Raw genomic sequence first — 13,708 nt, 5'->3', positions numbered from 1 at the left:
GCCCGCCCACCTGATGATGCAAAGACGGAACCATCATTTTAGTTGATGGAGATCACACGGAATATCAAATCGTTGCACGGCAACATGGCGACGTTCATGGACGCGAGAATCCTCCTCAGGAAAATCAAAGATTTGCGGTGCCTAACGCTTCGACGGAATCGAATGAAGGGGAAATGGGTATGCTACCGATATGGCATTATAGGACATTAAAAAAAACTAGGTGGTATGTATTAATTATCTCAAACCCGGGCCCAAAATTAGACCATCTTACATAGACTATGCTATGGACATTAGCCACTGTGATCCTAGAGGTTGCCATCATTGTACGTGGAATTATATGGTGCAATGTGCTAAAAAGGAGATGTATGTATTAATTAATATTCAAATTTCCCTCTGGATGAATAAAGTATTTTTATTCACTCTTATAGGAGTACAACAGTTGGAGGTATCCGTTATGCTAGCAAGGACCCACTGTTTCGAACTGCAACTAGTCCTGCAAGTTTGATCTTCCTGCCAGGGCCAGTGTATGAATGGTTATGGAGTCTTGCTGGAAAAGAAGCATAATGTGCTCAGTAATCCTTCCCTGGTAAAGACGAAACCAATACCAGAACTAGATTCTTGTACGGATCTCCTCTCTGGTAAACAAGAATACCCTGAAGACTCTGGCAGGAGCACTCATTCAAGGGTACTACGACTATGCTTGCACCTCATGGTACCAAAGCACCTCAAAGGCGCTAAAAACAAGATTACAAACTGGTCAGACTACTGCTTGACCTTACTCCTAAAACCCACCTCACACCTGCCCACTTTGACAACCTAGGATGGCTTAGAGTAGATGACAGAGTACAGCAACTTGCAATGGGCCTGGTCTACAAGATACACTACACCACTAAGGTACCCATGTACATGTTGAAATACTTCCCAAAGGTCAGTGAATACCACGACCACAACACCAGAGGGAGTTCCACAAATCATGTACAACCCAGATTCGGCACAAACAAGGGACTAAACACGTTTTGCAATTATGCCACAGCAATGTGGAACGCCCTACCCACAGCCATAAAACATGTGAATCCCTACCCACATTCAAAACCGCTCTCAAAGAGCACCTACGGGAGGCTGCAATTCGAAACTGGCCACCGTAAATGTCCAAACCCCCCTCCCACCCACCCACCCCCTCCTAATGGACGGTCTCCTCCCCACCTTATGTATATATTTTCTCCCACCCCCTCCTAATGTACAGTCTCCTCCCCATCATATGTATATATTATCTTATCTGTTAGGATTCTGGGTAACAGTACTGTATATTTGCATATCGTATATGTTACAAATGTATGAATTGAAAATTGGGGACCCTGATGTAAATAAGACGAACGTCTTTCTCTGGTCTCCATCCCCTTAACAATTGTGTGTATTGAGCCGTACTGTATTGTACCCATTCTGCAATCTGTTAAATCAGTGGTTCTTAAACTGTGGTACGCGTACCACTAGTGGTACTTGGTGGTACTGCTGGTGGTACTTGAAAACATTTACAAAAAAAAAAAAGGCCACTGAACTTAGAAGCAGGCCAGGCCAGTGTTTCTGGTTGCGGCGGTGCGATAGTTAGATAACCTAAGTGGGGAACAACCAGGAGATCACTGTGACAGAGTAATTCAGTCTAATTCAGTCTAATCTTTAATTCAACTTCAGCCTTGATCATAACCGTTTATTTTTAGATTTTTTTTGTAATGTCAGATAAAAAATGAAATACTCCCACTTTTCTGAAAAGAGTTGGTGTTAAATCTGACATTACAAAAAATCCATCAATCTGTGTTGCTGCTAATCATTGACACATGCCTAGCCTGTAATAATCCCCCCCAGAAAAATTTGCTTTGCATTTGATATAATATTGAAAATATTTTACTTTTTGTGTTTTTTTTTTTACAATAATTTGTGATGCCCATCACAAACACTGGCATTTAAAGGGTAAAAATTCAAAAATTCCTGCACCAGAATGCAGGAAATTAAGTTTTTGTAACAAAATAAGTGCGTGTGTGTGTGTGTGTGTGTGTGTGAATGACGGACAATTGCTTGCTGTGTGAGATAGAGAGAGAATTAAGTACATTTTCTGAAATACAGTTCTTAATTTTCTAGTGAATGTTAGTTATTATGTTCTCAATGCCCCTTGCCTTGTATGAGTTGTGTGGAAGCGTTTGCTAGTTCTAGTGCTATCCCTTTGTACATTGTGGCTGTGTCTGACAAAAGTTAACAATAAATAATGGTATTAGGAATACATTTGCCTCCTGCGTGAACTGTGCATAGCTGAATAGACTGTATTTTAACGCCGGTCATATGGTGGTACTTGGAGAGCCTGCTACGTTCTCAGGTGGTACTTGGTGTAAAAAGTTTGAGAACCACTGTGTTAAATAAAGTTTTCATTAATTCATTCACCCCCCCCCCCTCTTTTCTTTGAACAGGCCACCTCTTTGCCCAAGTACTCTGCCACCAGCATGGCCCTGCAAAACTTTGATGCCACCTACAGCCTCCAGCTGGGGAAGCAGTGGCCCTCGGTGCGCGTCAGCCTGCTCTCGGAGAGAAAGTACGGAGCCCTGGTCAACAACTTCTCTGTCCAAGAAACTGCCATGGCTGACCTCCAGGACCAGGGCTGTAGAGACTTTGTCAGTCACACAGTCAAAGAGGGTACATATATTATAGAGACCGCCAGTCGCACAGTCAAAAGATGGCACATATTAGGGATGCCCCGATCGATCGGCCGATATTCAGTATAAATATGAGATCAGTGAATTCCGATAACGCTTTATTTTCGCCGATCGTGAAAACCGATCGATGACACGCGCGAAAAACATGATCCAATTCTCAGCAGAGTTCTCACTCGCTGTCTCTCTTGCTCACAGCTGCTGCTGCTGCACGCCTTGCCCCTCCCCCTCACAGACCCATGTCAACAAATGCTCCGGCAGAGTCGAGTGCACCTCGAGTGATACTACAGGGCTCTACAGTGCGACCATATTGCTCGCATTTGCCCCTAGAAATATGTGTGTGCGAACCGGAAAAATCAATTACTCGCACGGTGTGCGAGTGAAGATTGCAGCCTCAGTCGTGCTTTTTTCTCTCCGCTGATAATCGTTAAAAAACTACAAGTCCCACATTGCACTCAAGCCAACGGTCCAATCACAGTAGAGTGACGTGACTGGTTTCAAGGGGGGAAAAGGAAATTACCAATCGGAGGCTCTCATTTGCCTTTTTACTTCCTGAAAGTCCGCCATTGCGATATGCGAGAGTTTTCCGAGACAGTAACTTATTCTAGTCTTACCAATAGCAATAGATTTTAGAACACCTAGATTTATCGATAGCAATAGTAATATAACGTTAACACTTTCAGTGCCAGCAAGGGGCGCACGATTTAGTGCTTGAATGCCCAGCATCCACTTCAATGTTAGCGTTAATAACGCCTAATCTATGTTTTAAATTATGGCTGTCTCTAATCTGCCCGTCGCTTATCAATGACTCATTTTCCAGTCAACATTGTCGAAGCGGATTGTTTTTTTATCGGTTCATTTCCGTTTTATAGCATTTTGAAAAGCCCTCGTTTTCAAGGAAAATAAAAAGATTCCGTGATAAACGCCCTCTACTGGAATATTCTAGAACGTTGTCATTTTTCGGCCTATTTATGAATCGTTTTCAAATAAACGCTAGATTATCGATAGTATGTGTACGTATGCACGCTGGGGCCGCAAGCTGAAAATCGATTCTCTTAGTTCCTGATCGCTCTCACAGCCACACAGCCACACACACACATAGGGGAAAAGCTTATATCTCCGTGAAAACAGGTTACCTAAGACTGGTAAAATAGATTCCTTACCTGAGATCAGATGTTATCCAAAAAGATCATTCCAATTCCTGATCGCCATTCCAAAAATCGATCGCTTTTATTGATCCAACACTACATACTGTAAACACATATTCCACGCTGTTCTGATGGTCCACAATGAATCCGATCGGCTCGGGGTACATGCCTGAGAAGTAAAATGTGGATTCCGGATTTTTCTTTTCTCATCCATTTTCATTGAGTCCATTCCAAAAGGGTGCATTACCATCTGGGAGACAATAGGGGGCGGTTTTTTCACATCTGAGCTCCTGATGGGGCTGGTTTACCAACGGGAGACTCCGTTGATTAAATATGAATTCAGAGCGCTAATAAAAAAAATCACACGCTAATTGTCGTGGTGGGCATTCAGGGGGCGGGCTGATAACACATGTTATCACGTGGTGGGCTCTCAAAGTGTTAATGCAACAAAACGAATGCCTTGCTTTGTTAATCATAACGTTGATGCAGTAGCGTATGTCGTTGTGTTGGCTGTAACGGACACGAGAATAACATGACACTGTGTACACATAAAAATTGCCATAATCGATTCTAACATTTTCAAATCGATGCAGTTGAATTTTCCCCTTAGGATCGATGCATTGTTACACCACTACACCAAAGTCACTGGCCCACTGTGCGTGTGTGTGTGTGTCATAATGTGTGTGTGCTAACTTGGCTAGCGTTATCAACAGCAGAGGTGGGTGAAAGCGGTGTGACGTAATTGGCAGAATCGACTGTCAATCAATGGTCTACCTGATACGCAAACTCATAAACAATGTTTCTGTACTGGAGGTGTACAGTATTTCAATAGGCAACCCTGAAAGGATTATTTTTCTAGAAGAGCAACACTAGTCAAAACATAGGCATTGTATGCATAAAAGGGGCAAAAGCTAAAGTTAAGTGACTGTTACTTTTTATCGTTTATTTGATAGGGACAGCACATTTTTTATAAATGTTTTTATTTTCTTTTCTTTTCATACATAAAACAGAACATAACAGTACAATAATAATAATAATAACAATGACAACAGCGACGACAACAATAATAACAGTAACATGAATCATAATGACCTTGACAAGAGACAGACAAACAAGTAAAAGTAAAATAATAAAAATAAAATTAAAAATAAATGTGGCTCAGGCACTAGCAACGATAGGTTATGACTATAACCAAGTTCTGTTAATTAGGGGTGACGCTCGGCATCACTCATGCACTCCCTCGCGTACATGCACGCGCACTGAATAAATTCCACAAATGTACCTTTAATACCAGTATTAGTCTGACCACACCCCTCATCAGCTTACCTTCATAAGCAGGTGTGTGGTCACCTGCTCTCCTCCTTCCCAAGCTTTCACCACAAGGTGAGGTCAAGGGCTGCAGCGGCGTCGGATGCCGAGCGTCACCCCTAATTAACAGAACTTGGTTATAGTCATAACCTATCGTTCTGTTTCATTAGGGGATCCGCTCGGCATCACTCATGCACATAGGGAGGCCGAGCGGAGCCACCGGACGACAAATACACCCTGCTGAAAGCCCCCCACAACCAACAGAACAGGGAGGGCCGAGCCCCCCCGACCCCCCCTAATGGAGGGCACCCCCCCTATTAGAGGTTTCCCGGGAGGGCGACGGACCCGACCGTGCGAAGAGGCACTCAAGCAACTCAACGCACAGGGTGAGCAGACCGTGGCTTGACCCCACGACTACACACACGCACAACCCGCATGCCACCCGGGAACGAACGGAGGGAACAACCTCGTTACTGCCCCCAGAATCACGGGGTCAAGGGCAAACCCAACCAGTGGCAAGGCCGTAGCAGCGGAGTGCGAAGGAAGACCCAGACCCACCAAAGGGACTGGACCCCCTGGAACGGGGGCCCGGAGAAGTCCATGATGCCAGCATCAAGACCCCACCAGGTGGGCACTTAGTGACCCCGCCCCCCACATCGCCAGCGTATTCGGACAAAGGCCCCTCAGCCGAGCGGGCCCTGTCCTCCCCAACAGTACACCGCCTGGCACACTGACCCTGCAACAGGCAGTCAGCATGGCTGTAAGCACACAAAAAAGGTTAACCAACGGAAGCAGGCAGCGCACCGGGGAAAAACCAGGCAACAGGCTGTTAACCCTAGCCTGGAGACTGCGGACGAGACAGGCGCCAGAAAGGACAGCTGAACACAGCCGCCCCGGCGGAAGGGGCGTATGCTGGCGTTGTTGCATGACCAAGCCTCCATTTAAAAACCCCCACCCAGAGGGGTCGAGGCAGAGAAGGCTGACACGATTGGCAGACGTCATGAACGTGCAGGGGCACCCTCAACCGGTTAACCCGGGAGTTGACACTGCAGCAACACACCAGAGAACCAACCACCCAGGTGTTACCTTATGCGGTGGTTGGTCCCATAACCCCTCAGGAAAAAACTCCAAAACACACCTGCGGCACTGCCGCAGCCCGTGTTCCAGTTCCCAACAGGGTTATCCCGGGCCTGCGGGTCAACGAAAACATTACTTCGGACCGGGCCCGGTGATACGGGGAGCACAGGGTCCCCCGAGGAGGTCAAGACCACCCCAACAGGCCCCTCTTCGCCATGCGTAAGAGAAGAGCGTAAGAATGGAAAACCAGCCCCAGCACCCCGTACTTGGTATTCCCAGGAGGTCACCCAACCAAGTACTAACCAAGACCAACCTGCGTGGCGGCTGAGATCCGACGAGATCGGGCGCGTACAGGTTGGCACGGCCGTAAGCCATTACGACAGTGTAGAATACAATGTACCCAACAAGGGTTCCATAGCGCTCAACCCTGTGACACACGGACCAACCTAGCATTTTTCCCCCTGAAAAAAGCCCAAGTCCCTCAGGGTACCAGAACAGCAGATCTGCATCCCCGACCAGAACCAGTCCCGTGCCCTAACCACGCCGACATGCCAACTCCAGGAGAAGGGGCAGATATGCGTGTTGATCTTAAACATAAAAAGAAGGCGCCACTCAGAAATTTCGGTGCGAACCGCGCCCGGCGGCCCACCCCCAGGGCGTGAGACCCTTCCACACATGTTCAGATCCATTCCGTTATCATCCCCTGATATGAACGAGAACCCGTCGACAACCACACAGGTCGTCGGAAGAGGAAAACCCCCATCCCAATTGCTTTATAAAAACGCTGTTTTAACCCCAAGCAACCAAGGCGCACCAGTCAGTTACCTAATGTCCAACAGAACATCCTGAGCTAGCACTATGTGTGCGTTGGGCATATCCACATCAATAATAGGCTATTTAGACCATCTTATTGAATCCCCAAGACGCCCAGGGGAACGACAAGAGGGCGGGATGCAACCAACTCCATGAATGAATGAATGAAAACTTTAACCAACAGATTGCAGAAAGGGTACAACACAGTACGGCTCAATACACACAATCGGTAAGGGGAGGCAGACCTGAGAAAGACGTTAGTCTTGTTTCCATCAGGGGCCCCCATTTCCAATTCATATAGACACATCCAACTCTTTATAATAATAAAGAAGAAGCATCACCCGTATGAACCCAACTGCACAGCTGGGAGTAAAAAACCCGTTTTCACATGATTTTACATCCAGTCACTCTTTTTAATCAGAGAGTAAAGACTAGACCCTCCCAGAAACCTTCCCACACGAGTTGTAGTCATGAGAAAGACATGCCAACTGTGAGTCACGTGACCAACTGACTCAAGTTACACATAAATCGAGCGTAGCAGACCCGTGAGCCCTACGCTCTAACTTGACACCTTAATACTCTGTAACTCATGGAAGGCGTCGCCATAGCAACACCGCTACGACGGGGGGAAACCCTGCACACGGCTCCTGTTTGTAATGGGAGTCGGCAGGATAACCCCCCCCCCCCCCCCCCCCCCCTCAGAAACGCTGTCTCTTCACCTGGCCCTCTTGGAAGGGCCAGCAGCGGCGGTAGAGGCAGTGGTAGGGACGACGGAGACAGCTCGACGTCGTGGAAGCCTTCTGACTCCACCGGCAAGGACGGGAGGCGGAAAATGGGGTTGAAGGATGGATCTCTCCTCTGCCATCTCTGCATGTTGAGGTCATCAACCGCAGGGCCTTCCCGAACAGACCAGCGTCGGAGAGGGCGGCCGTCAGAAGAGGGGCTCTCTTCCGTTCCGGCACACGGGCCTGCTCCAGCCAAAGATGACTCTGGCCCAGGGTGGCCAGGGCGCGCACTTTCCCCATGGCTATGGCCAGCACCTGGGTAAGGTGCAGGACAGCTCCTGACGCCTGGGTGATCTGATCGCATTTTACCTCGGTCAGATCCGTGCCGCCCGTCATAATCCCCGATACAAATCTAGCTAGGTGGGCGATGTTAGACGCCGCAGCCAGCGATTGTGTACCAGCGATGAATGACTGGTCACCCCAATGCACCCTGCACACGGCTCCTGTTTGTAATGGGAGTCGGCAGGATAACCCCCCCCCCCCTGCCAAGACGTCCTAACGGCTCGGCCCTGACTGGCTCAGCAGAAGAGATAAAATCTCCTAAACCAATCAAGTGGGAAGGAGGGGTTTATTCGACACCCCCTCACAAAAAACCCTTCTTTCCCTACACACAAAAAACAACTGTAGCCATTTTGAAAACCTCCGGTAGAATGCTAATGTATAGCGTAAGCTAATACAATGCCCGCTACCCACAAAATGTGAACAGGATTTACAACAAAAGCAAGTCGTATGTGTGTGAATCCTACACCCGTTGACTATGTCGTACATAGCAAAAACGCTGACGAGAGTAATGGTTAGGCCGTGGAACGTGTGTGTACGAGTATTACTGCAACTAACAGGGCTGTACGCTAAGCTTTTTCACTAGGGGCACACAAAAAATATTTTTTAGGGGCACATTTTTTAATAACAATTTTACCATTATTTATATCGATTGTTTTTGTAATTTTATATAATTTTTTTTTAATAAAATATATATATTATATAATCATACTTGTAGTTGTATTATCTGCGAGACATCGCCACCACGCAACAAGTCAAAATGCTCGCTATATGCAACCAGCTCCACTGTCTGTGTGTACTCGAGTAGCCTCCAGCTACGGCCAGGATTCTCCGGAGCTGCAGCTGGACCCTATACTGTAGCCTCCAGCTACGGCCAGGATTCTCTGGCGCTGCAGCTGGACCCTATTGACTATATTCAGCGTGCCCTCAGCTCGAATACGCATCGACTCAGTGTTATAAGACATTGATATCAGGAGCTATCTGAACTATTTAGTTTAATGGGACGTTTAGTTTTGAACAGTTAGGGTTGGGTACCATTCACATTTGAACCAGTACCTGGGGATCGATAATGGTATACGACGACAGGGCTTGAGACTAACACCGTCCCGTCGTCCCGGGGGAAATAAAATATGTATTTGGGATGAAGAAAAATCCTCCACGGGGCCGGGACACAGTCGGGACGAAGAGGATTTATTTTCCCCCACTTGGAAAATGTCAACTGCGCCGACTGTCAGTGCGCATATCACTGTCAAACGGTGCGTGTCTTCAGAGTGCTCGCTTTAGTTGACAGTGGCACGAGACCACTGCACGAGACCCGCGGAAATATCAGAATGTTTAATAGAATGTTTAATAAAAGTTCTCATGGTTCCGGCCATCCTCTAGCCATCCTCTCAGTCAAGGGAGCACTCTCAAACATGCTGCACTATTTGAAGTGTATAACGTTAAACAGAGCAGAAGAAGATGGAATAACAGACACAGACTGACCAACAGGGAACTGCATCCAACCCTAGTACAAAGGCAGGTCTGCGGTGGTGGCTACTGCCACTGCTGGCTCAATGTTCTCGACGGTCACATTTTCATTCGACGGCTCACTAGGAGGTGGAACGCGTCGAAAATATGAAGCAATACTAACTTTACTTTTCTTCATAGGCATAGCTAAATCAGACAGTCAGCCAGTCTATCGGAGTGCTCAATCAATTTTCCCCACTCTCATACCTGAGTGCTCAGCTCGCGTGAGTGGCGTCATCACACAGCTTGGATAATTTAGGAGTGAAATGCGAATGCAAGGCTTGAAATCCCTACTCGCAAGCCCGCCCCCAAATATTATTTACCAATCGCAACGGCCAATTAAAGGGGCAATTTGCGACGAGCTCGTCGCACTGTACAGCCCTGACTAACACAACAGCATTGTGAGACACATATGCTTAGTTTAAGCAACGGAATAACACCAGTTTCTACCTGCATGTGGAGCGTCAGGCTAATAGAACCCCCTATGACTGAGTGTATGTTGCAGACCTTGCTTAATCTCGTAACACAACACGACTCATCTCACAACGTAAAAGTGCAGATTCATATTTACACAACCCCACCATATGATTTGTTGAAGAAACACACAGTTTGTTTGGCCAAAAAACATAGTCCCCCTTATGTCGGGGAACTTTTTATTGTCATAAGTTTTAAGGCACAAAAACACAATCATAAAGGGGCCGGGGAGGGTGTAAAGGAGAGGGGACACAGAGGGGAAAAGTCACTCTCAGCGGCGTCTGCCACCTCGCGCCGCTCGAGTCTTGCCACCCCGAGGAGCCCCGGAGGGACGGTAGGTTACTGTCTGCTGGTCTCGACGTTCCCTACCGTCTCCTCCGGTCGTGGATGGGCCGGCGGCAGCAGAAACGCTGTCTCTTCACCTGGCCCTCTTGGAAGGGCCAGCAGCGGCGGTAGAGGCAGTGGTAGGGACGACGGAGACAGCTCGACGTCGTGGAAGCCTTCTGACTCCACCGGCAAGGACGGGAGGCGGAAAATGGGGTTGAAGGATGGATCTCTCCTCTGCCATCTCTGCATGTTGAGGTCATCAACCGCAGGGCCTTCCCGAACAGACCAGCGTCGGAGAGGGCGGCCGTCAGAAGAGGGGCTCTCTTCCGTTCCGGCACACGGGCCTGCTCCAGCCAAAGATGACGCTGGCCCAGGGTGGCCAGGGCGCGCACTTTCCCCATGGCTATGGCCAGCACCTGGGTAAGGTGCAGGACAGCTCCTGACGCCTGGGTGATCTGATCGCATTTTACCTCGGTCAGATCCGTGCCGCCCGTCATAATCCCCGATACAAATCTAGCTAGGTGGGCGATGTTAGACGCCGCAGCCAGCGATTGTGTACCAGCGATGAATGACTGGTCACCCCAATATGCCAATCGCCTAGCCGATCTACCCTGGAGGACCGGCTTGCATAAGGGTTCCCACACCATATCCGGACAGAGGAGAGCGGCCATCGGACTATCAAGCCGAGGCACGCCCTCCCTCATACCTTTGACTAACCCCGACACCCGCGTAACTGGTACGTAGGTGGGGGTAAGTCCCATGATGTGAGACACCGCCTGACCCTGACGAACATAGGTCCCCATTGAGGGGAAAAATGGGTAGACAACGTCCACCCCTCTCACCGGGCGACGCTGCCAGAGATGACCTATGAGATCATCAGGGACAGGAGCAGGCAATGGCAGCGGCAGCGGCACACCGTTTGCGGCGGCGGCTGCCGCCATGAGCTCGGGAAACAAAGCCCGCAGTTCCCCCTGCGGACCTTCCTCCACCGAACCCGCATCCCTCACATGCAGCAGGCTGCAACTGGTCAAGGAGCCACAGTCTGATGTGGCCGATAGTAGGGCATCCTGCTGATGAGGCCAAGGTGGTTCCTCGACATCTTCGAAAAAGGCGTCCCACGGAGCCATTTCTCCCCCCTCCGGTGTTTCCTGGATAGGAGTGATACTCTCCTCCACGGGACCATCAAACAAGAATCCGTCCGACTCTTCCATGAAGTCCTCAGTTTCCATCGGAAATCCAGAGCCGGACGCATCCTCGCTGGTCTCCAGCAGTTCCCCAAAACCAGGCCGTTCGCGCCTGCATGCCACCATCTTGCGACGTGAACGGGCAGACGCGAAAAGTTTGCGTCGCAAATCCTCCGGCTCCAAGACAACCCCCCGTTCACCAACGGACGATTCCCTGGAACCAGAGGAACCAGAGTCGAGATCAGGCCACCGCCGGAGCGACGGCACCGACTCCTCGGCTCTTCGGAGAGGCAAACTATCCATCGGCTGCCTCCTGGGCTGGGTCGGCAACCACGAAAGTGGCAACAGCCCAGCACCAGAACGCACGACGGAGGCGGGAATGGAGAACCGCTGGTGAAGAGTAGGTCTAGCGGGTCTACTCTCCGAAGAATACATTATGACCCAAACCTTTTCTTTACAACAGATATGAGAGAAGAAAAAATTAAGCACAATGTAGACTCGTCACAACTCTTTTCAACTAACAACACGTCAAGTGGGGTACTACCGAGGCACTTCCTTGTGGTGAAAGCGAGAAGGAGGAGAGCAGGTGACCACACACCTGCTTATGAAGGTAAGCTGATGAGGGGTGTGGTCAGACTAATACTGGTATTAAAGGTACATTTGTGGAATTTATTCAGTGCGCGTGCACGTACGCGAGGGAGTGCATGAGTGATGCCGAGCGGATCCCCTAATGAAACGGAACCATGTTTGTGTATCCTTGAGGTGGCTCTTGAGGATTCGGATCCCTGCCAGTGTTAGGACAAATGTACTAAAATACCGTACTTTTCGGACTATAAGCCGCGGCTTTTCCCCCCATTTTTCGACCCTGCGGCTTATATAGCGGTGCGGCTTATATGTGACTCGACGTGACCAAACCCGAAAATGTTCAAATCAAAATATTGCTTTTTTGACTGCATTGAAATGTTATTTATCTGTTCCCTTATTTGCTAAACTTAATACAACTTGTAAATGAGTTAATTCTTGTTATTTGTCCGACAGTATTGTGTCCCAATGGTAATTACATATGGTAATTAAACATTAAAACACCTGCGGCTTATAGTCCAGTGCGGCTTATATATGTACACATCATTCAATTTAGCTGCTGCGGCTTATAGTCAGGTGCGGCTTATAGTGCGAAAAGTACGGTAGACTAAGTGTGCAACGTGTATGTGTACTATATGTGTGTTTTACCTATGTGCTTGTGCGTACCCTATGTGTGCGTTTTATGTGTGTGTGATTAGTAAGTCTTGTGCATTTTATGTGTGCATGCTTCATGTGTGTGAGTGCATATGTGTTCTGTGTGTGTACGTGCGTGTGTTGTGTGTGTGTATGTGGGCATGAACACGTTTGCACCTTTACAATTGTCATGATACCCTCAACAACGATACCAGCATTAACAAAACAACACAAGGCAGCATTGGTCCACAAGGAGGCTATGGGTAATGGGGAAACCCACCAAGTACAGTGGCAGACAGTGCAGGCCCGATATGAGACGGATATGGGTCCCATATTTCATAGAAAGTGTCCAGTTTAGAGTGCAGCATGCACGTGATGTATTCACAGGTAATGCATTCCATTATAATATTGTGCCATGACTAGGGATGCACCGAAATTTTGGCCACCGAAAGTTTTCGGCCGAAAATGGCAAAAAATTGCCTTTCGGCTTTCGGCCGAGTTTTTTCACCGAAAATATATCACCGAAACAGAAACAACCTGTAACCTAACGCGTGTTGTTGTGATGATGTCGCGCTGTCGGGAGTCGCGCTGTTTCTATGTAAACTCTGCGCGCAACACGTCCAATAAATGCGTCTTTAACATGCTTTTATATCCTTATTTACTATATGCCCGTTGCGGTTAATCACTGAGTGATCTAATATGCATATTATTCAGAGCGAGAGGGGGGGGGGGATTGTGTTTCTCACATTGACGCTGTCTGTCTGACGCGTCTACTGTGCCAAAGTCAAGAGAGCACATTCATCAGTGGGGACTAGAAAGGTGCGCTCAGTAGAGCACAGATGTCCGCTGCGACAGCCAGAGAAAAGATGGAATTAATGTACTGTATGCATGCA

At 48.3% G+C, this 13,708-nt stretch overlaps 1 protein-coding gene across 1 annotated transcript in view; it reads left to right on the top strand.

The window, feature by feature from the left end:
- The first annotated feature begins 70 nt into the window (after positions 1-70).
- Positions 71-13,708, top strand: part of nsun4 (NOP2/Sun RNA methyltransferase 4) — a 67,370-nt gene continuing 53,732 nt past the window's right edge. Inside the window, exons 1-2 of the mRNA XM_084327012.1 lie at positions 71-177; positions 2,457-2,679. Coding sequence (XP_084183138.1) covers positions 85-177; positions 2,457-2,679 — 316 coding nt within the window. The 5' untranslated portion in view covers positions 71-84. The remainder of the gene's footprint in view (positions 178-2,456; positions 2,680-13,708) is intronic.

The sequence above is a fragment of the Notolepis coatsorum genome (genome assembly GCF_963971535.1).
Source record: "Notolepis coatsorum genome assembly, chromosome: 13".
Taxonomy (NCBI): Eukaryota; Metazoa; Chordata; class Actinopteri; order Aulopiformes; family Paralepididae; genus Notolepis; species Notolepis coatsorum.
Note: the sequence above shows the minus strand (reverse complement) of the source record. Positions and strands in the feature narration are given on the sequence as shown.